The sequence below is a fragment of the Phoca vitulina genome, unplaced genomic scaffold (assembly GCF_004348235.1).
Source record: "Phoca vitulina isolate PV1807 unplaced genomic scaffold, GSC_HSeal_1.0 scaffold26, whole genome shotgun sequence".
NCBI classification, from domain to species: domain Eukaryota; kingdom Metazoa; phylum Chordata; class Mammalia; order Carnivora; family Phocidae; genus Phoca; species Phoca vitulina.
The window spans coordinates 18,040,246-18,066,527 of record NW_022589729.1 but is presented as its reverse complement, the minus strand read 5'-3'; the positions used below and the strand labels follow the sequence as shown (position 1 = coordinate 18,066,527).

Sequence of the window (26,282 nt, the reverse complement as noted above, 5' to 3'; positions counted from 1 at the left end):
CCAGGTGCCCAGCTGCTGAGCTAGCCCACAGAGCAGGAGAGGAAAGGGGATGTGTTCTAGAAGGAGATCCTTGTAGAGTGAGAAGAGAGGAGGGGCTTTCTGGAGCCAAGGATGATTAAGCATCAGGACAGACTACTGAGGTGGACGATGATTCTTCCCTGTCTGGAATTATTTAAAAATAAGACAGACAGGATGCATCTCTCAGAGTTTAAGGTCACCTCACCTAGAGGGGGGAAGGCTAGATGAGGCGAGTGAAACAGTCCTTTCACAACAGCATTATCTAACTTCCATCAGAGGAACGGCTCTGTCATCACGGAAATAACCACGTAAGGTTATTAAGAAGAAATTGCTGCCCGCCTTCCAGGAGGGAGCACGCGTAATGCGCTGAACGGGGGCCCTTGGGCCGCAGAGGCTGGTCAGAGCGCAGCCAGCTCACTCCCTACCTCCATCCAATAGACATTCCTAAAATTATCCGAGAATCGGGCTTGTCTGTAACATCTGTTCGCCTAGACCTCCAAGAAGTAGGTCTTTTAATAACTTCGCCAAAACCTGGCCATGAACCATTTTCTGCTTTTCACTGCAACTCATTCGGTAACATCATGGGATTAAGTTCAAAGTTACTAATTTGACCTTGAAAGAGACGGTTGGGCTTAGCACAGAGAAAAAAAAATCCATTCAACAGCCTAACCTTCCCCAGCCTTCTTACACGTGCCTATGGTGTTCCTGAGGAGGAGAGTGAAGGCCCAAATGGGTCATTGTTACTGGAAAAACCACTCAAAGCACAGGTCCTGACAGCACGATCTTAGCAGAACTCTGAGGTAAACCACAGTCCGGAGTGGAAGTGCATTCTAGACCCACCCTTGCTGTTTACTGGCTTTGTGTCTTTAACAGAGATCAACAAGGCGAGACACGACCTCTCTCAGCCTCCAATCAATTTGTGCAAGGTAAATCATGTTTGTGAAAGAAACTTACAAAGTACTACACGTTATCTGTGTTCATATAAGGACCATATTCCATTACGACTATACATACCACACTCCCTCAGATCAAACTGTCTGTCCAAAGGTTCTATGTCATAGAATCTTGTTTGGAGTTAATTTCCAAAAATCCCTTCCTCAGTTCCATAGGCTCATGCTGGCAGAGAGAGGATTAGTAAAATTAAGGAGTTTACTTACAGTGAGTCATTAGTGACAAGGACTGTTATTCTAGGTCTAATAACGAAAGGTAGGAAGCGTCACACACGCACTTTCATAACAATCCCTTTCTTCCTTTCTAGCCCCAGATGGGTTATTTGTGAATAGTGTGGATATTTTCAAGTGTTTCTTATCTTGATTTATAAAAAAAAAAGGGGGGGGATGAGAAAGAAAAAAAAAGTAAACTCTAATTGTTTTTTGATGGTAAAACCAAAAAACTCTAGAAGAATTCAGCTCAGCTCTCACTCCTTCCTTTTGTACAAGGAGTGCTTTGGTCACAGAAGTGACTCCCAGGAACTAAGCAGGGACCAGAGCAGTGCTTCTGAACCCTTCTGGCAGCAAGTGATCCCGCTGGGCACGTGACAAAAGCATGGGAACCTCTCTTGGGAAAAGGAGCATACAAAATCCTGCACACCATTTCAGGGAGTTCACAGACTCTCTGAAGACCAACTGAAGACCTCTTCCACGAGCCCCCAAAAGTTGGATAAGACTCTTTCCTGTAACAAAGCCACCTCACGATTTACTACGGCGGGCGGCAGCGTGCCAGCGCGGGGGAAGAATCGTGCAGGGGAATCCAGATGCTTTCATGATTTCTTCTACCTGTCCAGCCGGAATGCTGCTGCCATTCAGAGCCAAGCCTTTCTTCTTTGGCCTGGCTTGATGGCAGAGAACAGCTGAGTGCTGCTTCTGGGCGACTAACTCTTTAGAGATGTGAGGGGACTCTTTTGGGGCAAGGACGTTAATTAGCGGGTAGGAACAGATGAGCAAGAGGCTGTGGACTATTTGCTAGAGGGCTTTCAAAACACAAGGTCCTACCTGCCTGAGCTTTGGATGAGCCACCTGCCCTGAAAGCAGGAAAGGAACTAAAACCACTGAAATCACATGAATAGAAAAGCCACTCCACTACCACCTCTCCTGTCGATGTAAACTGACGTATGACTTGAAAATGTAGTACAACAGTCTAGCTAAGTGGAGGAAACCAGATTTAGATTAGAATAAAAATTTATTTTGGTAAAGAATTATATTTTTTCATTTGCAAAAGCTGAAAATGCTCGTATAAATGACCAGCCCAGAGCCTGGATTTCCACTGGATCGACCACATGAAACAGGAGTCTGTTACTTCTTCTTGCCGGGTTTGGGGGCCTTTTCTAGGCCTTGGATGTGTTTTCGAGGAAGCTGATAGTCTTCTACAATCCAAAAAGCAGAAACTCCTAAGTGGGGCATGCCCTCCCCAACACCACCTATGCTTTGTGTCACAACGTCCCTCGTTGGCCCCGACCCCCATGGGCCCTGACCCACATGGCTACCTCCCACCCCCGGCCCCACTGTGCGCACATTCCCATTATCAACTTCTCTTCAGTCAACCCGCATCCCGTGACCTGCTCTTCCACACCCAGCTCGAACCCAGCTCCTCTGGGCAGTTGTCTGGGATGGGCCATTTATCCTTACACCTCATGGCTGATGTGTGTATTTTAGCAATTTTCACTCTGAGAGCCACTTTCTAGATATACTTGAGGCATTCATAATTTTCTCAGGAGAGAGAACGTGTTCATCTGCGTTCAGTCATGTGCTTGTCTATTTTCCTCTGTATTTCTTCTCAGCACCTCCTACCGGGTTCTTCACTTAAAGGGGTCAACTCCAAAAGTTTACTACAGGGTACTGCCTTAGGCCCTAAAATACATGTGCTAATCGAGCATTCACTATGTGCCAGGCCCTGAGCGTGAAAAAGGGATGAAGAAGGCAAGGTCTCTGACTTAAGTTGCTCAGTCTAGCAGGGGGTTCAGACATTAGAAAAAACTGGTCAAGGGGCAGACACTAACCAGAAAAACAAACACAAGTAGAAAGTGCCACATAGGCAATATTTTAAATGCTAATTTAAGGACAGAAAAAATGGGACATACTCTGAGACAGGCTTCCCGGGACCCCTGAGCTGGGCCGATGAGGCCCTCCGTTGGGCAGACGTGGGCTGTGGGAGGGCACAGTGCGCGAGGGAACAGGGACACAAGCACCGAGTGTGCATGGGGAACAGTGAGGACAACAGTGCGGCTGAGGCCTGAGGCGGGGGTGGGGGGGTGGTGGGAGCTGCCGGAGAGAGCTCGAGGGGAACGGGAGTTGGACTGGGAGGGTCTGATTTATCGAGCACAGGGGCCTGTTCGGAAGGCACTGGAGCGGCACGAGGAGTGTTGAGAGGAGAGGGACGCAAAGCGGACTCAGGCAGAGGGGACATGAATCAAGGACAAGCCGGAGGCTGGGTGACCCAGAGTTGGGAGAAAGAACTTAGGCTCTGGGGTCTGACAAAGCCAAGTCCGGAGCCCAGCTGCAGCGCTGAACAGCTGAGTATCCGAGGGCAAGGGACTGAGCCTCTCTGAGCCTCGGCTTCCTCAGCTGCAAAACACAAACAGTTCTGCTACATCGTTATGATGAGGAGAGACGGTGCCTGCAAAAAGCCCAGCAAAGTACCCAGCATGGCTGGGATGCTCTATAAAAGGGAAAACCAGGAAGAAAACTACTCCAGTAGTATGGTGGAGAGAGCACTGACTCTGGGGGCCAAAGCATCTGGCGCAAATATCAGCTCTGTCTCTTGCCGGCCCCTCACTACACACTGACGGCCACAGACACATACATATTTACGGCTGTGATGACTAGAGGGGCTTGAGTTGGTGGGAAGGTTTCTGGCCAAGTCAGACCCGCGCTTCTTCTCCAGAGGAGATGCTCACCAAGTAATAGCCGGCTGAGATGACGGACCTGGTTTCCCTGGATCTGGACCTGCAGGCCGTCCTTGGCCCCAGGGGCAGGGGTGACGGTCGTGCTAGCCTGGCACCGCTGCTGGAGCACGGCCGCCACCGAGTACGGGTCCAGACCGTAGGCCTCCAAGTTCCGGACCACAGTCACCTGCGGGGACAGAAGACAGGTGGTGGGGGGACCGCATGCCCTCCCCTCCACAGGGCCTGCTAGAGCCTCTGCAGCCTCTTCACCCGCCGCGTTCACCGTCCCGACAACCATGGGCCCTTTTCATCCACATCGTTTATTTTTATACTTACTGATTCTTTCCGTCCCATCCAATACCTGTGTTACATACTTAGTGGAATACTCTCTATCCCACCTGTAACATACTTTTTTAAAAAAGGCTTTTTGTTATGGAGAATTAAAAACATAAATAAAAGTAGAACTGAATACTGTGCTCCTATGTTCCCATCATTTCAACAATTATCGACTCATGACCAACCTCAATTCACCTATATCCCTGTCCCTATTGCTTTAGAGCAAATCCTCCTAAACATCAGATCATCTTATCTACAAATGCTTTAGTACTTATCTCTACAAGATAAGGGTTCTTTTATTTATTTTTTATTTATTTTTTTTGATAAGGGTTCTTTTAAACATAAAGACAAAACCATCATCATACCTAAAAATAAATGGACAATAATTCCTTAATATCAAGCATCTCATCAGGAACACAAATATTTTTCTATTATCAACTTCACAAATGACATATATGTGATTTTGAGATTAAAAAAAAAACACTGACACTTAAAAAAAAGTCACAATTCTTCCCTTTTTGAGACAAGTTCTCTTGAATTCATGACTAGAGATAGTAGAGTATGTTACCATCAGGAATGGGTTGGGAAGGGCTGCTTTCAATAAAGTCATAGGTTCCAAATAACCCAGGCTTGTCAAGGGACTCCAGCCCCAGAGAACCTCAGAATCGATAAGACATTAGAGGTCACATCTATTCCCTGATGTATGCACTCTGGACTACATCTTCCCCCAACAAGTGGTCACCCAATTGTTGCTTGCAGACCTCCAGACAAGAACTCCCTATTTTGGAAAGCACCAGTTTTAATTTGGGACAATTCTAACTGTTACCGTTAATATTAATAGTGTTTCAATAAGCTAGTACAAATGTCCCCTGCTTTTTCAAAGTTCACGGTACACCACTTCGCTCTTATGAAAAGACCTACATTAGTACTTTTTTTTTGCTAACTGAAAGAAATCCGGAGGGTTTCACTCTTACAAAGAAAGGTGAAAAGTGAACATAGCGCTCAGCACTGGTTTTGCAGGGAGCCCTCACAGAGGCAGCGCGCACCCCGAGCAGCAGCGAGAGGGGGGCCCCCGCCAAGCTCCTGCCCCGGGGACGACACTCAGCACCTCAGCGCCCAGCCCCCAGATCTCTGAACTGTGCCTGGGAGCATCTGTGCTTTATCTCCAGTTATTCTGTGCATCCGTTAGCAAGACGTGTCCTGACGTATCAGAAAAGCCTAAGAGAGTTATTTTTTGGGGTCTGGGAATGCTCAAAATTTTTCCATATAAAGTCATGGTAATTGCTTCTTTGCTTTACCCCATTTCAGCTGACAAAAGGTTTCATAGGAATGCTCCACTTTCAGCTAGCGGGGGAAACCTGTATATACAGAAATTGCTTAGGACAGAGTCTGACACATAATTACACACCCAGGAAATAGTGGCTATTGCTAGTTATTATTGAGGTTCTCATTATTGGTTCTCATTTACTCACTGCTTAAATGCCAAGTACTATTCTAAGTGCTTCACCCATGTATTTCCTTCATTTGGCCCTCACAATGCCTTATATGGTGGGTATTATCCCCATTTTTCATATAAGAAAACTCAGGCAAAAAAACATTCACTTTCTCAAGGACAAGCAGCAAGGCAAAGGTCACATTTGAGCCCATATCTCTAATGCTAAAGCCCACTCGCATAACCCAAACACTAGAAAGTTCTTTATCTGGAACCCAAGTCTGTCTGCTTGGGATTTCCATCCAATAATCCTATTTCTGTCTTCTCAAGGCATCTCAGCATTAAGTGCACTCCTTTTCCCAAGGACAGCTTTTCACACACTTGGGCCAGATAGAATTAGCTACTTAGGACTCTGTGTTGCCAGGCTACACACACTCACTTCCTTCAGCAATTCTTTATAAGCTGTTTTTCCCTGAGCAAGGCCCAAGAGGTAATAGAATGAGTAAGAGCTGAAAGCCCGTAACAGGTCTAGGAAAAAAATAAAAACAAAATCTTGTTTACCTTTGTAACTAGGCTCTAGCAAGTGTCCTAGCACAAAATCCTAGAGGGTAGGAGGTGAGAGGGCCAGCTCTGCCTGTTTTATACAGGGCCCAGCCCACTCACACAAACATGGCTGTTCCATAAACAATCTTTGCGGTGTTTGAGGCCAAAATCTAAAAACCTCCAAACACAGGGCACCTGGGTGGCTCAGTTAGTTAAGCATCTGCCTTTGGCTCAGGTCATAATCCCAGGGTCCTGGCATGGAGCCCCATGTCATGCTTCATGCTCAGCAGGGAGTTTGCTTCTCCCTCTCCCTCTGCAGCTCCCCCTGCTTGTGCACTCTCTCTCTCGTTCTCTCTCTCTCTAATAAATAAAATCTTTAAAAATGAATGAATGAATGAAAAAATAAATAAATACATACATACCTCCAATCACATTAGAGAGACTAGAACTTAGCAGGGATATTAAATCACCATCTTCCGACACTGTCCTTTTTTTTTTTTTTCTTTAAAGATTTTATTTATTTATTTGAGAGAGCGTGCAGAGAGGGAGAGAGGGAGGGAGGGAGAGGGAGAGGGAGAGAGAGAGAGCACGAGCAGGGGGAGGGGCTTAGGGAGAGGGAGAAGTAGACTCCCTGCTGAGCAGGGAACCCAGCGCGGGGCTCAATCCTAGGACCCCAGGACCATGACCTGAGCCAAAGGCAGACGCTTAACCCAGCTGAGCCACCCAGGCGCCCCTCAACATTGTGTCTTTTTTAAAATTACCTTTTTATTAGACGCTCTCTGCGCTAGGGTGATGTCAATTGGGCAAATTTTGCCTTTCTTCATAACGGGCTCTTGTCCTGGAAAGGTCACTTGATAGGCAGGCTGCAATCTTTCCAAACATCTGAAACAGGAGTTCGTGAGCTACAGACTGATAAAGCCAACAGAAATCATCTCCTCATTCCCCACTGCTAGCGGCAGCTGGGTGTGAGCGTAGGCAGCGGTTTGCCCCAGGCTGCACTGGGAATCACTGACCTCACCTAGGGGGCTGCATCCAAGGCCAATTAAATCAGAAACTCCGATTAGGCATATATGTTTTTTAAAGATCCCCGAAGTATGGCCAAAGTCAAGGCCCAGGGATTCAGGGAAGGGATTCATCAGTGACTTGAGCCCCTGGAAACTGTCCAGTGGCCTGGTCTTCTGACACTCTGCCCAGGCTGCCTTGGGGAATTGACTTCCTGTCTCAAGACTCTCACGTACCCAGCCTGGTAAAGTGCTGCTTCCCATCTGTGACGTGTTCCGACTCATCTTCTAGAGAAAGCCTTTACCACAAAGAATGTCTACCTTTCATCTAACCAGATTTTCTCTTGGTATCATATATACTGGGATTGTACAAACTTTCTATAAAGGGCCAGACAGGAAATATTCTAGGCTTTAAGGGCCACAGGGTATGTGCAACCACCCAACTCTGCCGTTGTTAGCACAAAAGCAGCCCACAGACAATGAACAAATGGGTGTGGCTTATTTACATCAACAGGTAGCAGGCCAGATTTGGCCTGTGGGTTGTAGTTTGCAAACTCCTGATAGAAATTATTTTCAGTTTTGTTCTGTGGAAAAGAAAGAGCATAGAGTCTTTCCTTTGATGACTTTAGGACAATTTCTCCCAGCCTCTTTTTGCTTCTAAATCTTTTTGAAGTTCTTATTTTTAACTGTTCTTTTTCTTTCTCCCTTTAAGTTCTCCTATATTGTGTTGGCTCAAACCATTCCAAGGATCCTCCACATCAAAATTACCAAGCCTGTGTTTATGTAGACTAGTATCAGTTGAATTATGGAGAGAAAGTCAAAGACTGAGGCAGTGATGATTCTAAAGTCCAAAGGATAGACAATAAGGGGAGGGGATAGAAACGTTTGAGAGGGACTGCCAATCCCCACTACCTGGTCAGGAGACTGTCCCATGGAAGCTTCATGACTGTGTGCTGTTCATTTTTCTCTAAGATGCAGTCACATAGGATGGGATCCAATTTCACGAGACTAAAGGGAAAGAAGAGGCAATAAGGAAATGCCAGCCCCGCCCCTTCTGACCCAAGGGCCAGCTCAGGATTCATCTCTTCTATGTCCTTTGTAGTCATTCAGGACCACGAGAACCAATTCAGGGACCAGAGCCCATGAAGCGATGCACCCTGTGGATGGGAGGTCCGGTATGTTTTCCAAGGACAAGGGAGCAGCCAGCAGTAGAGGGGGGAGTGGGATAAATCCACACACCAGGATTCTTGGCCCAGTTCTGCTACCTAACCATGATCAGACCGCTAGTTCCCAACTTTTTGATCATGGGGATGTCTTTCGAAAGTGAAAAAGAAAAACGGTAATGGAATGCTCATTTAGTAGTTACCTTTTGTGCCAACTTACTAAGAAAATAGAGGATACCAAAAAGCCATGATGACTTCAGTAAAATTTTTCTAAGCTGCACTTGATTCCTCACAAGGGCATGTGCATTTGGAAAACCAATCGTGGATGTCTATGAGCTACCATGTCCTCAGGCTACAGCCAGTGTTGATGCCACATATGGATCCGAGCACCCTGGACAAGTCTAGGTGTCCACAGCCCATGGTTTAGAAACCACTGGTCTTGATTCTTTCAAAAACGCTGTGATCTCCTACGTTCCCCTCTATCCCAGACATCCTCCACAGGTGTATCCAAGTCTGTGCTGTCAGGGATTGACCGATCTTCAGCAGGGCTCCCCAGCCACTCACTTTTTGTTGTCCGCATCGACCAGGTCGTTCTTCTTGGCATAGTTGATGATGATTGTCCGGACCTCAGCACCCTCGAGAACGCTCCCCTTCCTAGGTCAAAAGTGACAGGGGGCGGGGGGTTAGTTCGTGCTGTGCCAAGAGACAAACTGCAGATACCAAGACTCACTCTCTGCTCAGTAGGCTGCTTTCCTTGGCTTTTTGAGCTTTGTTGTCTTCCCTTTCCTGACTGAGGTGAGCAGGGCCTCGTGAAGGATGATTACAGGGAGGAAAGGGAGGCACCTGCTCTTGTTCGTTTAGTCAGAGACACTGCCCAGGGGAAGGAGGCTTGAAGCTGGATGTGGGAGAAAGGGGGACCAGGGGCGCCGCAGGTTCTGCCGGTCACAGAGGAAGGCTACTCAGCTTGAGAGGAACTACAGGCCGGAACACCAAGCAGGCAGAGGAGGGCTGCTCTCCAAAAACTCACTTGTGGCCAGACTCCTGGAAGAGCAGGGTCATGCTGGCTGGGACACAGTAGAGGGGTTTTATATCTGGAGGGTGATAGGGCTGATCCCTGCTACCCGCCTGGATAGTCTGGGAGGTCGGGGAGGGCTCGGGTATGACGAAAGATGTGATCCTGAAACCCAGCAGAAGGAAAGAAAAAACACGTTTTACACTAGCATCTGACAGTCCGCAGCCCGGGGCCCAGGTGCCCTGCGGCGGCCGCGCTCCAGCGGGCAGGCCCCGCACTCACCTCGGGTGCCTCCAGTCCACGGCCACGACGCTCTGCACCCCTCTGCTCCGCTCCTCCACCTGTATAATGTGCTCCTGCTGCATCTGCTGCAGGAACTTAGAGAGCTGGGGGAGAGAGGGCGGGTAGGGACTCCACGGGCCCCACGCTCTGCACCCCTCTGCTCTGCTCCTCCACCTGTATAATGTGCTCCTGCTGCATCTGCTGCAGGAACTTAGAGAGCTGGGGGAGAGAGGCCGGGTAGGGACTCCACGGGCCCCACGCCCACTCTGAGCCCCCGACGGGCCGCACGCCGAGCGGGGCCGCTCCTGGGGATGGACACCTGACAGTCCCTGCCCTCAGCAAACCGGGAACCGGGAGGCCCCGCCCTGAGGCTGACTGGTGAAGGCTTCCAGAGCTCTGGGCAGATGCAAAGGGGCGGGAGGGGGACAGGGCAGCGGGTGCTCTCCCAACTGCCTCAACCCAGGGAGGGTTTTCTTTCCCCCTCCCCTGCGCCCCCCATACCTGGAATCAAAAAGCTTAGTTCTAGCCCAAGCCCTACAGACGGGGCTTCCCCGGGGTCCGTCCAGCTCATGGCGCGTGCAAGCCTACACATCTCTCTGTGTGGGTCTGCAGACAAGGTACCTGCTTACCTTTTTGTAGCTTGATTTCTTCACGTCCAGCTGTCGTCCTTCAGGGCTGGTGGCAGACGGAAAACAAGTGAAGCTAACAAAGCTGCTGAGAGGAGGGCATTTTTCCTCAGCCTTCCTCCTCCATGTTCAGAAAGAAGCTGCTATTCCAGAGCCCTCTGCCCAGGGGCGGCAGCCGAGAGGGTACCGACTTTAGGACACCCTAGATCACTGCTGTGTAACTGCCCTTTCTGTAAACACGGAATGTTCTCTACCTGTCATCCAACACGGCAGCCACTGGCTGCATGTGGGCTGTTAAGCACTTGACGCACAACTAATGTGACCGAGGAACTAAATTCTAAATTTTATTTAATTTTAATTAGTTTAAATTTAAATAGCCACATGTGGATAGTGGCTCCTGTACTGGATAGAGCTTTAGAGTCCTCTCGAACTGGACCACCACCTGTGGCCTCCAAAGCTTCGCCTCAAGGTGAACCCTGCCAACATCAAGCTCACTGAGGCAGCTGGGCCAAGGGCAGGACCGGCACTCTATCCCGTAGGCCCTATCTGGCCACAGCCATTCATCTACTGTCTGCTGACGCACTAGAGCTGAGGAGCTGCAACAGAGACTGGTCTGCAAAGCCTACGAGATCTGGCTCTTGAGAGAAAGACTTTGTGAACCCCCACCCTACAGCTGTTAGTTTTTGGGGGGAGGTTCCCATGAAAGCCATAATCAGGCCCTCTTCTCAGAACTTAAGTCTTCTCTCAAAATGTGGCAAGCAATAGCCTTGGGATTCATAGAGAGTCCTTCTAGAACCCGCCCCAGGTTAAGAACCTCTATCCCAGAGAAGATTCTAGGATCTCTTTCCCAGTTACTTATAACCCAGCAAGGTCAGCAGAAATTACCAAGTGTCCCACCACATGCTCCAGACCCACCTTGTACAGGACGCCTTAAAGGAGCCCACATGTAAGCAGGAAGAGAATTACATCAAAACCACTTTTTAAAAAAACAGAACAAAATTCTCAAAAAGAGAAAAGTTGAGTTGTGGTATATCAATCAAGGAGCAAACCTGATAGGATTTTTCCTGGCTGCTTATTAAATGTGAGGTCAGTGAATCTTGACAACAATCCTACAAGTGCTGGAAATTCGGGTTCAGAGAAGCCCGATAACAAGTTCAAATTCACCTTGCTCCAAAACCCTAGAGAACTGGCATTTGCATCCAGATGGCTGTTTCCAAAGCCCAGGTTCTATCTACATGTATTACTGTCTCTCTTGGTGGCCTGTATTTGGGGCCACCCCAATGGCCTCCCCCCAGAATGACTCTTCCTCCTGATACAATATAATGTGGCCCACCTACTTTGCAGGGAAACTGTAAAGGGGTTGAATGTTCCGGAAGAAGCCTCTTGACAAAAAGGCTGCCCCAGGATGCTTCCTGGACAGGATGTGCTGCCTGATTCACGCCGAGCCGGCCCAGAATTACCATAGCAGAGGCAGTGCTCAGAGAATCTTGGGAATTTTAACCTTCATTTCTTCAACAACCTTTCACTGGCTAAAATTTAAGTTTTTAAAACTCAGGACCTGATTTATTTGCCAGATCAACTCCACTCCACTGTTTCCACAGCATGTCCCTCAACCAATTCCCCCATCCTGTCCTGACACACCACCAATGCACCAGAGAAAGCCCCGCGGCCCACACCCTGCCTTCCGTACCAGCAGGAGAACATGTGGCTGCCAAGGAGCGTGCTGGTGAGTAAAGGGAGGTCAGCTTTTTTGACTTGGCACTTTAAAGCATGCAAGAAGCATCGCTGTAACAGTTCATCCATTTGCTCTGCAAGGAAAAGACAAGAACCATATTTTTCTGAAGGATACAGAATGCCTGGTGCAGTATAAGTAAACCCCACCCAGCTCCACCCCTGCCTCACCCCCTCAGCCCTGGAAGGAACCCATTCCCGGGTCCCAAAGCTCCCAGACTCTCTTGAGCATTGAGCCTTTAAAGAGGGCACACCCCAGAGGAGGGGTCCGGCCACCAGGGGCCCCCCCCCCCCCCCCCCCTCCGGCCAGAAGCAAATGCTTCTCTGACAGAGAAGTCAGAACCAGAAGAGACCGTGGAGGCCTCTGTAGCTGGAAGCAGTCCAAACGCCACGGCACACTGGCATGCCGGGAAGCAGGACTTGTGGGGCAAGGACTCCCTGGTGCGATGTCAAAGGGCTGCATCACCACCCTCACCAAAGATAAGGACTTTGCCGTTCTAGAGCTTCGGCACCGCTCTGGTCAAAAGCAGAGTAGAACACGTTTCCTAAATCGAGAGGAGGTGGGTCCTTCTACTCCCAGAGCTATACCTTTTAGGCTCTTCCTGTCTGTGGGGTCTGGGTTCAGGCCCCTGACGCTGGGGTCTTCTGAGGCTTCTGACAGGGACTTCTCCCCACACATCTGCTGTCGAACCTCGCCATTCGCCTTGTCCTCTTCCTCCAGGGTCAGGCACCTCACGTCTCCCTGCAGGGCGGGGTCTGCCTGGACAGACCCCTTCTCTTCATTGAGATCTGGGGGATCCAGGGCCAGTGGAGCCAAGGAAGGTGGAGAAGACTTGTCTCCAGATCGCCTGGAAAAACTGCACGTCAGAAACGCCGAGCGGCAGCCACAGCATTCTCTGATCCTGGTCAGGGTCAGCTGGGAGTCCGGAAAGAGTGAGAGCCACAGGCAGGGGTGTCCAGGGGAGGGCAGAGAGCCCGGGCTCTCATCTAAACCCCATTCCCAATTCTGGGCCCAGAAAAATCCCATGCCTCAGCTTCCTCATCTCTGAAATGGGGAGAGTAATTCTTGCCTCCAACCTATCCTATCCCAAAGGAATAATAATATCACTCATCCACATCTGGGGACAAAGAAAGATAAAAGAAAAAGCAGTTAAAGAGAAGCCCCCAAAAGGATTCCCCTCACGTGAATTAAAAATAAAACCATTTTGAATTCAAAAACAAAAGTTTAAGGCGGCAAATGCATCCGCAGTACGAGTTTGGTGAGATCCGATCCGAGGCTCAGAGTACATGACAAAGTATAAGCACCCGGCCTGCTCCGGGACTGCAAGTCAGTTGCCTCTGTGTTCTATCAGGATGCGCTCTAACTTGCACAGTAGTGATGACACGCTTTCATGCCACTAAGCCTTAGGAAGACAGGAAAAAAAGCGATGCCGCATACGGAGCATGCAGCACGAGATGACGGAAACCAAACCGAGTTTTCACTAATGGCTGCAGCAAGTCTCAATAGTATTGTGAATAGTGAGGCCAGACTATGTGTTTAAGCGATTCTGATGAGGTAAGTACATAAATATTTTTAAAAGGTGGGGGCAGGGGGACTGAAGCAGCCACCGGTGGAACAATTCGGGCAACATGACCTTGACAGCCATTGTGCAGACTGACAGAAAGCAGGGCGTCTGGAGAACATCGGTAAGCAGCCCTCAAACATCTGCGGAGACCCCGACTGCGGTTGTACCTCCTCCAGCAGGGCGGGCTTTGGCCAAGCCTTATAAAAGGAGGAACTCCAAGGCTGGGCTAGAAATGTTAGGATGACTCTACACCAACAGGCCACAACACTTGGCCAAAAGAACAGCTACACCACTTTCAAGAAAAGCCCTATTTACTGTTTTGGTAAAACGACAAGAAAATAACCAAAGAAGAAACTAGTATGTGGTTTTAGAAAGCAATTATTACAGTGAGAAAACGTGACTTCCATAATGGGGAGGAGATCTGCAATGTGAAACCTGAACAACAGAAAAATGATCAGGTTATGACCGTGGTGCCTGAGGATCTACTCTGCTTTGATTTGGATTCAGAAGTGAGAATTTCTGAGCACTCGCTGTGAGGCAAGAAGATGCCTCAATGTGGGTGGCAGATAAGGCAGCATCTACCGAAGCTATAAAAATAAAGAATATCACAGTGCGGAGAGGCAGAGTAGACAGTCCCTAAGGTCTTCTTCTAGGCCTAGGATTCTACCGTTCACCTAGAAAATAATCAAAGTTCTCTGTAATTTCTTCCCCAAACAAGAAAAAAAAAAAGTTAAACCAACCAACCAATCCATCCATCCATTTTTTCCTCCACATTTAGTGAAGAAATGAATGTCTGGAATCAGCAACTTGCCTACAGACATGGCAGGGCCCCAAACTCTCACTTGTGAATCCAGGCCCCATGCCCTCTCCACCCACCCAGCTCTCTGTAAAACAGAAGAGACAGAGGACCCACCACAAGTGGTCCCGGTAGGTGTGCAGCATGGAGAAGCCCCTTCCCTTGAGGCTCGAAGTCAGCATCTCAGCTGTGGACATGGCAGCAACTCCGATGGCAACAGGGGCTCTGAGGAGGAGGAAGCCAGAGACGTGGGTCAGGGAAAGCTTTTCAGAAGGGCACATGTCAGGGGCATCTTTCCACTCATGTGCTAAAAGCCCCACATTTGCAAATCTGAAGCAACCGCCTGTATCACAAAACGAAACTCAGTCCAGCCTCAGTTTTCTTCCGATTACCTATAAATACAACTTTCAAAAATCCCTTGACCAAACATTCCTCTTCTGTATAAATAACTCCTCTGTTGACGTTATCACTGTTTGTTTTTATTCCTATAATGAATCAAACCCAGGCAGGACTTGCAAGGATATTTAAAGTTCCCTTTAATTTCAAAACTATAAAATTACCTCCCCTACCTTAAAGGCCTAGCCATCCTATACAGAGCTTCAAAAGGAAGGACAATTGTATGCCATAAATGAGGCTGTGGGATACCTCAGGGAAGAGAGAAGAGATAAACAGTGGCACTAACTCGAGAGGTTCCTTCTGAGTTGGCTCTTTATAACAGGCCTCGCTCTGTGTAACGAGCAATCTAAGAACTGGGTGTGTCCAGAAGATCGAAAACAATCACATTTACAGTAACTACAAAAACTTCCAAAGCCCAAATGAGAAACCGCCTCTGGCCCAGTGTTACTCAAGCATTGCCCACACACTGCCCATAAGGACGGGTGACCAACTGGATAACAGTGGGGGGACATACAAGCCTGGCAGGGTCACCTGGGCACAAGGGAGATGATTCAAGGGCAGAGTTCCCAACCTGAACTTAAGAAAGATGTTTGCTAACCTGGTGTCCCCACTGACTGTCCCCAGAGGTCAACTCCTGCCACGGAAACTTTGAATCTGGTTTCTTTCTCAGTTCCTAAAAGAGAGGTCTTTTCCTTCCACCTCTGGAGGAGTCAATGGCTCAGAAACTTAGGTCTCGAACAATAGTTTGTATTATTAATAAACCTCCTTGTACCTTTATTCTCGGCCACAAACCACTCTCAAGCTTCATCCCCCAACACAGTCTAAAGGCCAAACCAAGCAGGCCAAATACACATTTCTGTAGTTTTCTCCTGTTCTGGATAGAATAACAGGAAAGCAGTGACACCACCAACCTTTTCAACTGCAAGTTGTGCCAGTTCAACAAGGAAGGAAACATTTCTAGGTACTTGGTTCCAAAAGGTTCAAGGAAAACAGGAGAACATGAGTAGCAACATTAAGATCTTTGAACACTGACCCCTCCCGTGCCTGCAGTCTCTCTTTTCTCTCTCAAAGCAGCAATGAGCAAAATAATGATTTATCATTGCTCACCCGGGATGACACAAATGAAAATAACCCATTGTATCCAGTGTTGGTGGAGTGTAGGAAAACAGGCTCCACATACCCTGTAGGTGGGAGTGAAAATGGATACAGCTTTCTTGTAGGGCAGCAGAAAAATACACCTGATCTTTAGCCTAATAGTTCTGCTTCTTAGTATCCACTCTGGAAAAATAATGGCACTGGTGTCCCTAGAGGCATCAGTAAGACTGTTCGTGATGAAGACAAACTGGAGGCAACCACAAGGTCCATTAGGAGAGGACCACGTAGGAGGTCCATCACCACGTAGGAGGTAAGAAGACTCAGCATAACTGAGCTTGCTGATGTGGAAAATGGCCCCTTGATCTTAAGTGAAAAAACAATATAAAGTATAGTTCTGTTTATTTGTATTTTTAAACATACATACCCAAATCATACATTTTCATACACAAACATATACACGCACTCAATATATGTATCAGATGATACTTCTAGGAGCAAAGGGCTTTGGGGTGAGGGGGGTTTGATTTTTCAGAACTGTTTATATGATTACTTCCTAATTTATTTTTAAAAAGAAGCTGTGTGGTGATGGCTGAACAGCTCTGCAAATACACTACAAATCACTGAACTATACATTTGAGAAATAGGTGAATTTTACAGTATGAAAACCACATTTGAATAAAGCTATTAAAATAATTTGAATAAAAAGGATGATGAGGGGTGCCTGGGTGGCTCAGTCAGTTAAGCGTCTGCCTTTGGCTCAGGTCACGATCTCGGATTCCCGGGATCAAGCCGGGATCGAGCCCCACATAGGGCTCCCTGCTCAGCAGGGAGTCTGCTTCTCCCTCTGCCCCTCACCCAGCTCGTGCACGCCCTCTCTCTCTCTCTGAAATAAATAAATAAAATCTTTAAAAAAGAAAAAAGGATGATGATGTGGATGACGGAGAAAAAAGTGTTAAGGCCATGAAAAACAAGGAAAGACCAAGAAAATGTCACAGACAAGAGACAAAGAAGACACAACAATTAAATGCAATGTGCTGTCCTAGATCGGATCCTTGAGTGGAAAAAAGACATTTCGTGGAAGAACTGAGGGAATATGAACAAAGTCTACAATTGTATTAATAGGATTGTACCAACGTTAATTTCTTAGTTTTGATAACTGTTCTATAGTTATATAAAACATTATCATTAAAGGAAGCCGGGTAAGAATTCTATACTATCTTGGCAACTCTTACATAAATGTAAAATTATTAAGAAAGAAAGAAAAACAGCAGCAAATATGCTCAGCTGAGCTATGTGGACACCCACACAGGCTCACTGCCATTCCCCCATGGCCCACTCTCTGCTTCGGGAAGAAGAACCCATTTTTCTCTTTTAATCTTTACCCATAAGCTTTGGAAGTTGTCCTTTCCCACCCCCTTCCCCAGTGTCACCTAAGTCTTCCCCCAAAGGCCCAGCGGACAGGCACATACCTGTTCCCCACCAAGGCGATGGCACAGAGGTCCCCGTTCTGTACCCGCGGCAGACCAGCAGGGGGCACCACCAGGCCTGGCAGCATCAGATCTGCGGCAAACAAGACAAAAGCATCACAACGCACATTCTGCCTCTAAGCAATTCCAAGTTTTACTTCATCATTTATGCATTCACTCAACCAACAAACACTTATGAAGTATCAACTAGGTTATTTATAATGAAAATTAAGAAATGCAACCTAAGCATCAGACCTTTTCCCTTTGGGGGGGCTAGTGGTCAAACTGAAGCACCAAGCTGACAGTCAGGTTCCATGATCTCTTATTCTGCTTTCCAAAATTTAGCTTATTGATTTAAAGTATAGCATATGGTTCACAAAGCATTTTCCGATTTAAGTGCAAAGTACGAAGCTTATTGAGGCCTTTCAACAGGGTCCTAGCGGCCCAGGGACCTTATGGAAGCAGCCAAGTGAGGGAGGAAACACACACGGGGGAAAAATTCCATTTTTCAATTGTATGAATACAGGAAATGGGTGCATTTATTAAAGTAGTTGGCCCTTACTAAGTAGGTTTTGGCCAATAGCCAGAATATAGGAAAATCCTCTTACCTGCTCCCCCGACCAGTTTTTCGAGCACCAGAGGCCATGTTGTGAACGTTGGGAGAAGGTCAGGATAGGACCACAAGGTGTATACTACCAAAAAGAGACACAGAAAGACTTATTGCCAAAAGGTCAATCCCCTAGGGAACTGGCAAGCCAAACACTAAGGTCACTTAAATTAAGAAATAGAAAAGAAACTCAACTCAAAGCTAGAGGGAAGGCTGTGAGGCCCAAAGAGGTTTCCTTCTTAAAGCAGGCAGATACTTAAAAAACTGGATGTCACTCGAGACTGGGAGGCCCCTACGGTTCCACCTGGATGCGGCAGCAGCAATGGGCACGGTAGATAAAAGCGGGGACAGAGACCCAACGAGGATTCCATCTGTGACCTCAGAAGCAAGTAAGCGAAGAACAGGGCACCAGCCTGTAGGAAATGTTGAAACTTCCCCATGTTTATTATTTTTATTCCCTCTGTGTTCACAGTGATTAGCAGTAAAACCTTAGATCAAAAAGGGCCTATGTTCGTAGAGCCGCCAAGTGGAGTGGGGGCACAGGGACCCAAAGGCGACCGCGTTGCGCCGCTGCAGCCAAGCTTGGGGGAGAAGAGCCCCAAGTGACAAAGTAGGCGTCAGCAGCTACGGAAAAGAGAAAAGGACACTGAATGTCTGAGATCTGTGACAAAGAGAGAAAGCAAAGGATCCTGAGAGCCGGGCAGAGCCTCAGAAAGAATCCTGTGAGCTATCTCGATTGAAGTACATCAGTAAGACAGCTGGGTATGTAGTTTAATTAACCTAGCTTCCTTCCTATCACCGTATCTCTTCAGTTTCTTAAGAAAATCCTGCTAATGAAGTTTTAAGAATATTTTTTACATGTCCTGAAATCCCACCCTTTTCAAGACCTCTGCTCCATCCCTACTTAACCCACTATGAATTATTATTCCTTCATCTCAGAACGTCCCTTGCCAACTTATCCTCTTCTTGTGTTAGCCCTGTTATTCTCCCTCCTGTAGCAGTTTTTGATCTTGAAAGACCCAATTCTAGGGACACTGGGTCCAAAAAGATCCTTAGGGATGATATTGGGAGATTTTGCACTTCACGTTTTAAGTAAGGCAGTTTAGTGAAAGAAAGAAGGAGAAACAGATGTTAGGCAAGGATAATAGTAATGGCCATCTCCATCCTATTGACATACCTGTTGGATATAGGTTTTTCTCCAGTTCAAATAGGATGGGGTTACCACCACACACGTACACAGTCACTGCATCCCCTCTGTGAGCATACAACTTCACAACGTTGAGCTCTTCCTTTCCAGGTACTAAGGCAGAGACCTGATCTGTTCCAAGAGTGGGGAAAGCAGTGGTCACATCAGCCCGAAGCTTTCTCCTGCAGAAAGCAAACCAATACCTGGCGTGAGTCCTGCCTGGACGGATTTTAATAAATAGGAAGGACTCCGAAGGACTTCCTATAAAATCACAAGGGCCAAGGAAAAGCTGGTTTATGATGCCCTATTCTCATACACTCTTCCAAAACATCCTATTCTCTTTCTCATCCAATGTCTCATCTATTTTCACATATTCCTGGGGGCAAGTCTTTCCGTTTTACAAAGAAAGAGGAAAACTGAGAACCAGTGAGTAACCAGGTTAGCCTGACTAGAAACCCAGCCCTACCTTCCAGACTCCATGCCTAGCCCTTGGACCCACCCCTTTCCTCACATCTGCCTGGCGAATCTGTCAGTTTATGGTTAAAAAGCTCTACGAGGGCACCAAGAGTGACTAGAGAACACTGGTTCCAAAATTCGCAACGTGGTATCAGCATCTGCAACACTGTGTAACAGACCCAGTTCTTAAAACATGGCCCTTAATTCTCTCCCACTTCACCCTCCATCTGTCTCTCCTGCCAGAAGTAACCACTACATCCTTTTTCTCCCGTAGTTGTAGTTCTCGGTGCCCCTCTGATTTTTCCTAAGGCACTCGAGGCTCTTTGGAGGGCGGGGAACCTGTAATCCTTCGTGTTTGAACCCTCAACACCTGATGTAGACCGCAGTCAGTAAGCGCTGGCTGAATTACGGTTTCCTTTGAACTAACTAGAATATCCAAAAGATAGCGGGGGAGACAAACCAGGCCTGCTCTCCATCTCCGCCCTCAAAATGAGTCGAACCCACCCCCGCTCCCCGGCTGGACATTCCCTCGGCCTCCACCCCAGGTCGGCTGAGCTAGCTCAGAGAGGCAGTGGGCCAGCCTCTGCACTGAGAAATGTCTGGGTGCCCCGGCGGGCGGAGCAGGCCCCTCCTCTCCCTCACCTGTCCGGCCCCTTCTCTCCCTCACCTGTCCGACCCCTTGATGGCCGTGTTGGACTTGACCCGAAAGGCCTTGGCAAACATGTCTGCTCGAGTGGCCTGGGGAGGGGAAGGAGAGCACAGGAGCCGGGACCGTCAGGGAAACGAGAACGCGGAGGCTTCCCGACCCGCAGCCCTGGGGGCAGCCATGCTGGGGCCCAGCTGGAAAAGGGGCCCGGCTGGAAACCTGGGCCGCTCGGCTTCGCGGCTACAGGCGCTGCGGGGACCGCGGCCGCCCCCTAGTGGCAAGGCCGGGAACTGAAGCAGGGCGGGCGGGGCCTGGGGAAGGCGGGGCGGATTCCCTCTCGGTCGCCCTCCCTCGGCCCGGCTCTGCGCCTGCGCGAGCTGCTGGCGTCTGCAGGTGTCCGTTGACCCCGTAGTGGCAACCTTGACTCGGTTAGTTTCCACTCGGTCGGTGTTAGGTTGTGTTCGGTCGGTACTGTGTCAGCCTCTGTGCCATTCAGTTTAGTTCAGCTCCACAAAATTAATTGAACTCTTGTGTTTTATTAGTTTTGCAGGCCTCTCGAATTATTTGAAGGGCTTTTGTTTATGAAAGTCTTTACATTTTATTGTACGCTAGAGGTCTCAGGCTTTTCTCCTTGTTTTTAAATTTACGTGAAATGATAATAACAATAACAGAGAATCCACCCTTGTCCCAGGTTTGCCCCGCATGTTATGAGAAGAAAACTACAAATGATCGTCAAAGCTACTTACGAATATTTTTGGCCACTTTTAGGTAAATTTTTCAAAGCGTTATTGATTTTTGAGTTCAGGCTTTATTTGAAGAGGGGAGGTTGTTTCCAAAACTAAAGGAATAACCTTGCTTATAAAAAAAATATCTGTGAGGCAGATTAGGTTCAAATTATGGTTTGGCTTTTCCCTAGCAATGTGATCATGGGCCAACGGCTTATTTCTGAAACTCCTGCATTCTCTGAAAGATACGGATGTAACACCTACCTCATAGGGTTTCCATTAGAAAGGATTGAGGTAATGTATGTGATAACGTTACACAGCGCTTTGCAGATTTCCAGTAATATATTTAAAAAGTCTCCGACAGGGGTGAGAGATGGGTTTCCCTGAGAGGGGCTGCTGAGCGCACCTGGGGTTCGGGCACCTACTAAATTAAATTTTGCATATGAAAAGGTAAGGGCAGAGTGTCCATCCACCAAGAAAAAAAAATCCTAATTGTTTGATTGGATGACACAGTTACACAAAGAAAAATTCCACATTGACTGTCCAAAGATGAGGCCTTCCACAGTGTCTGCCCACCACCACCATTCTTGGAGGGGGTCCTAATCCCACCTAGCCTCCCACCCCCTGCCCCCAGTTTGGGTTCCTTCTACACTTCTGACCCACTAGACTTTTATTCTGAAGCATCCCAGCCACAAGGCCAAAGTCAGAGGAGCCCAGAGCAGGACAATGCCACAGAACCTTCTCTCTTTGGGCCCCAGCCCCAGCAACACTTCGCCGGTGTGTGTGTGTGTGTGTTGGGGGTGGGATGATGCCAGACTGTGTTGTTGACTAGGTCGATTGCAGCACAGCTACTGAGGTTGCTGAGGAAGGTTATTCACGGGAATATTGGAAATAGATACTAAAATTAAATAAATAAATACAAAAACACATTATAGATAAATGTGTAAAATAATCTCCCTTCTCTATAAAAAAAGGAGATTAATGAACACTGGAAGGATGTCAGAAACTAATAAAAATATAACTTTATTAAATGAGGGAACAGATTTGATGGAAGTAAGACTACTCGGCATACTTCTCATATTACTTTGACTTTTGAAGCCTGTAGGTGTTTGAACCACCTGGGTGCCTCAGTTGGTTAAGTGTCTGGCTCTTGGTTTTCGGCTCAGGTGATGATCTCAGGGTGGTGAGATTGAGTCCCACACTGGGATCATGCTCCGCTGGGGAGTCTGCTTGAGTTTTTCTTTCTCTCCCTCTGCTCATCCCCCCTTTCTCTCTCTCCCTGAAATAAATAAATAAATAAAATCTTTTTAAAAATGTAGGTGCTTTTCATATTTTTAAGTTTAGCTTAAAAGAGAAAAGCAAAATCTAAAATTGAAAAAAAATACTAATGCAAATAAGTGTAAAGCTCTATTAATCAGAGTTAAGAATTATTTCAAGTCATTTTTGAAGAGAGTAATTACACTCACAGTCAAACATCCTGGGACAAAATAAATGCAAAGACATTTTAACCTTCATTCAGCAGTTTAACTGCTAATAGTAATGTTTGCATTATACTCTTAATATTATTTTTAAAAATTCTGAAATATAAGAAATATAAGAATATATGAATAAAGAGAAAAGACAGAAAGTGTATTTAAAGGTTTCTTAGCCCTGTATTATTTATAACTCTGAATTGTAAGATCCAAAAGGAGCCAATGAATTTTAAATTTCATTTCTATTTCAGATTTCTGACAAGCAAAAAGACATTTAATGACATTCCCATCTAGTACCAATAACACAGTTCTTGTGTTCCAAACACTATTTCCCAATAAAAAGAATCAGACCTCTTTGGAAAGCTGTATGATTATGGGTGTTGGTCAGGGAAGTATACAGCGAGCCTGGAACATTGTGTTGTGCTAAAAAGAAATGAAAACACTCAAAGACTAGTGGGTATAACAAAGCAATCAGGAGCCAGTTTCAAGAGGCACTCACTAGCCAAATTTGGGATAATTTGAGCTTCAAAGAATAATGACTATAATTGTTTGTGACAAATTGAATAAATAAAAATTCATGAATCCATGCTGATTGAACGTTAAAAAAAAAAAAAGAAATCTTTAAAGCCATCACAGGTCACTATCATCAAGTCCTTATTCCAAAAATGGAAATTAAAGAGCAAAAATAAAGATTTACTAAATCTTTTTAGGTAAAAGTTTAAGGAGTTGGCAAATTAACACTCACCTTTACATAAGACAATTAATAAGTGCAGAAAAAGAATAGAATTTGTCTTAAAAATCACTATTTTGCAGCCAACAATGAAAATGATTAGTTATAGGCTATACTGATTACAGGTTAAGTGTCCTAAATAGATTCCACAAGTATTAGGTGAAAGGTTTTGGAGAAATAGTATATATACCAATATTAACAGCAAAGATAACTTGCCAATTGTAACAATGTCCTTTAAACATGAGAAACCTGGCTGTCACTTGTGATTCAGATTTAGATAAACTGGCTCCATTGTAGACAGCCAGGTTACTCATTCTAAGAATGCCACTTGATTTGATGCAAAATGAAGTAACAAGATATCACCTTAAAATATATTTACCTTAATTATATCTTTATTTTCATCTTAAATTTTTCATGTTTTTGAGAAGTTAAAAATGTTTACAGTCAAGTGATTTTAACTAATTATGTTGTTTGAAATGTATGAACATAAAAATCATATTTCAGACTCTTGTGGTTGAATGTTTCCAAAATCAAATCATGAAGATGTCATTAGATTTGAAGATCATTACCAAAGAGGTCCCCATAATTCTCAACATATATTGCCTTACTTTTAATATATCTTTATTTTATTTTATTTTTAAAAAGATTTATTTACATATTTAAGTAATCTCTCCACCCAACGTGGGGCTCGTACTCACGACCCTGAGATCATGAGCACACTCCACTGGATAAGCCTGCCAGGCACCCCATTAAAATAACCACCTTTACTGTGGTTCAAAGCTGGTACATATTAAAGATAGAAAACATGGAAAATACAGGTGAGCCTTAAGGACTTAACCACCAACTCTTACCCCTAGCATCTCTAAATTCAACTGTAGTTATTATAAATATTTTATTGTACTTCCTGACAATCTTTGTTCTATACACATTTATGTGTGTTCAAAGCATACTATGTATTTGTGTGTGTGTGTGCATGTGTGTGTTTATACTTGATATCAGATTTTTTTGGTCACTTTTCATGTTATATTATGACAGTTAGGTATGTACCCAATTAGATTCTAATTTCTCTTTATGATTTGTTTGAATTTTTATGTGTGCTAGATAGCCATCTTGTAGAAGATCTTGCATTTCATCATTTGGTAGATAAGCAAAAGTAGATAATAACTGCTTATATCTGGTAGATAAGCAAAAGCTAATAATTACTTACATCTTATTACTCACATAGGTATGACATAGTTATGTTTTTATGTATTTTTGAAGTAAAATTATATTAAAGATGGAGAAAAGCATTTTCAACCATTTCCTCTGAAATGGAGAGTCTCAGGCAGCCCCAGAAGTTATGGAAGAAGGTATGAGAAAGAGGGAAAGATGGATGGAAGTAGGCACTGGAGTGATTGAATCTAATTTCTTGCCATAGATATTTTATGAGTAGGACACAAAGAATTTTGGTTTGCCAAGTTTTAATGAGGTGCTTTTAAGAAGTGATTTATTCATCTCTCTGATTATAATTACATCATCCACATAATATTTAATACAACTTCTGATTTATGAATATAAATGAGTTACACAATACTTGACAAAATAAACTGAGAATTGGATTGATAATGAAAAATTCTGAGTAAATGTATATTTTAATTTTAGGACTGCATCTTCACCACTGTATTACCGAACATTCAGGATACGTCAGTTTCCCTTCCCGACAGGTGGCTCGGAATGTATGCAGCGGGGTCTTCATACGATATCCAGGGATACATTCAAATTCAATAACATCGCTCGTTTTAGAATAAATTTTTTTCTTAGAAGACCATCGAAATCGTATATTATGTGTTCTCATTATGTCTTCTGATGCTGTACAGGCCTCTGAAGATAAAAAAAAAAGATAAAACATTGAAAACAGAATTTCAGACGTTTTTTAAAGATTTTTTTTGAATTTTTTTATTGAAAAAAATTTTTTAAATTTTATTATGTTATGTTAATCACCATACATTACATCATTAGTTTTTGATGTAGTGTTCCATGATTCATTGTTTGCATATAACACCCAGTGCTCCATTCAATATGTGCCCTCTTTAATACCCATCACCAGGCTAATCCATCTCCCCACCCTCCTCCCCTCTAGAACCCTCAGTTTGTTTCTCAGAGTCCATAGTCTCTCATGGTTCATCTCCCCCTCTGATTCCCCCCCTCATTTTTCCCTTCCTACTATCTTCTTCTTTTTTTTTTTAACATATAATGTATTATTTGTTTCAGAGGTACAGGTCTGTAATTCAACAGTCTTACACAATTCACAGTACTCACCATAGCACATACCCTCTGCAATGTCTATCAACCAGCCATCCCATCCTTCCCACACCCCCACCACTCCAGCAACCCTCAGTTGGTTTCCTGAGATTAAGAATTCCTCAGATCAGTGAGATCATATGATACATGTCTTTCTCTGATTGACTTATTTTGCTCAGCATAATACCCTCCAGTTCCATCCACGTCATTGCAAATGGCAAGATTTCATTCCTTTTTATGGCTGCATAATATTCCATTGTATATATATACCACCTCTTTATCCATTCATCTGTCGATGGACATCTTGGCTCTTTCCATAGTTTGGCTATTGTGGACATTGCTGCTATAAACATTGGAGTACACGTACCCCTTCGGATCCCTACATTTGTATCTTTGGGGTAAATACCCAGTAGTGCAATTGCTGGATCACATGGTGGCTCTATTTTCAACTTTTTGAGGAACCCACCTACTGTTTTCCAGAGTGGCTGAACCAGCTTGCATTCCCACCAACAGTGTAGGAGGGTTCCCCTTTCTCTGCATCCTTGCCAACATCTGTCGTTTCCTGACTTGTTAATTTTAGCCATTCTGACTGGTGTGAGGTGGTATCTCAGTGAGGTTTTGATTTGGATTTCCCTGATGCCGAGCGATGTTGAGCACTTTTTCATGTGTCTGTTGGCCATTTGGATGTCTTCTTTGGAAAAATGTCTGTTCGTGTCTTCTGCCCATTTCTTGATTGGATCATTTGTTCTTTGGGTGTTGAGTTTGATAAGTTCTTTATAGATTTTGGATACTAGCCCTTTATCTGATATGTCATTTGCAAATGTCTTCTCCCATTCTG

At 45.6% G+C, this 26,282-nt stretch overlaps 2 protein-coding genes across 5 annotated transcripts in view; both read right to left on the bottom strand.

The window, feature by feature from the left end:
• Positions 1-32: 32 nt before the first annotated feature.
• EIF2D (eukaryotic translation initiation factor 2D) lies at positions 33-20,485 on the bottom strand. 4 transcript variants are annotated; one of them, XM_032422129.1, is made up of 15 exons: positions 20,259-20,485; positions 19,127-19,317; positions 17,951-18,034; positions 17,346-17,436; positions 14,503-14,610; positions 12,613-12,872; positions 11,984-12,101; positions 10,297-10,342; positions 9,668-9,771; positions 9,401-9,550; positions 8,938-9,027; positions 8,123-8,218; positions 6,971-7,091; positions 3,911-4,085; positions 33-162 (listed from the first exon to the last, which is right to left on the bottom strand). In XM_032422129.1, the coding sequence occupies exons 1-15, from the start codon at positions 20,312-20,314 to the stop codon at positions 116-118; spliced, it is 1,737 nt and encodes a 578-aa protein (XP_032278020.1). In that variant the 5' UTR covers positions 20,315-20,485; the 3' UTR covers positions 33-115. The 4 variants fall into 4 exon arrangements, with proteins under 4 accessions (XP_032278020.1, XP_032278022.1, XP_032278019.1 ...); XM_032422128.1 differs by lacking the exon at positions 33-162 and adding an exon at positions 183-2,380; XM_032422130.1 differs by lacking the exon at positions 33-162 and adding an exon at positions 183-2,380 and having other exon boundaries at positions 9,668-9,726.
• Positions 20,486-24,607: 4,122 nt separating this feature from the next.
• CFH (complement factor H) overlaps positions 24,608-26,282 on the bottom strand; it is a 92,541-nt gene continuing 90,866 nt past the window's right edge. The window contains exon 13 of the mRNA XM_032422071.1: positions 24,608-25,024. Coding sequence (XP_032277962.1) covers positions 24,816-25,024 — 209 coding nt within the window. The 3' untranslated portion in view covers positions 24,608-24,815. The remainder of the gene's footprint in view (positions 25,025-26,282) is intronic.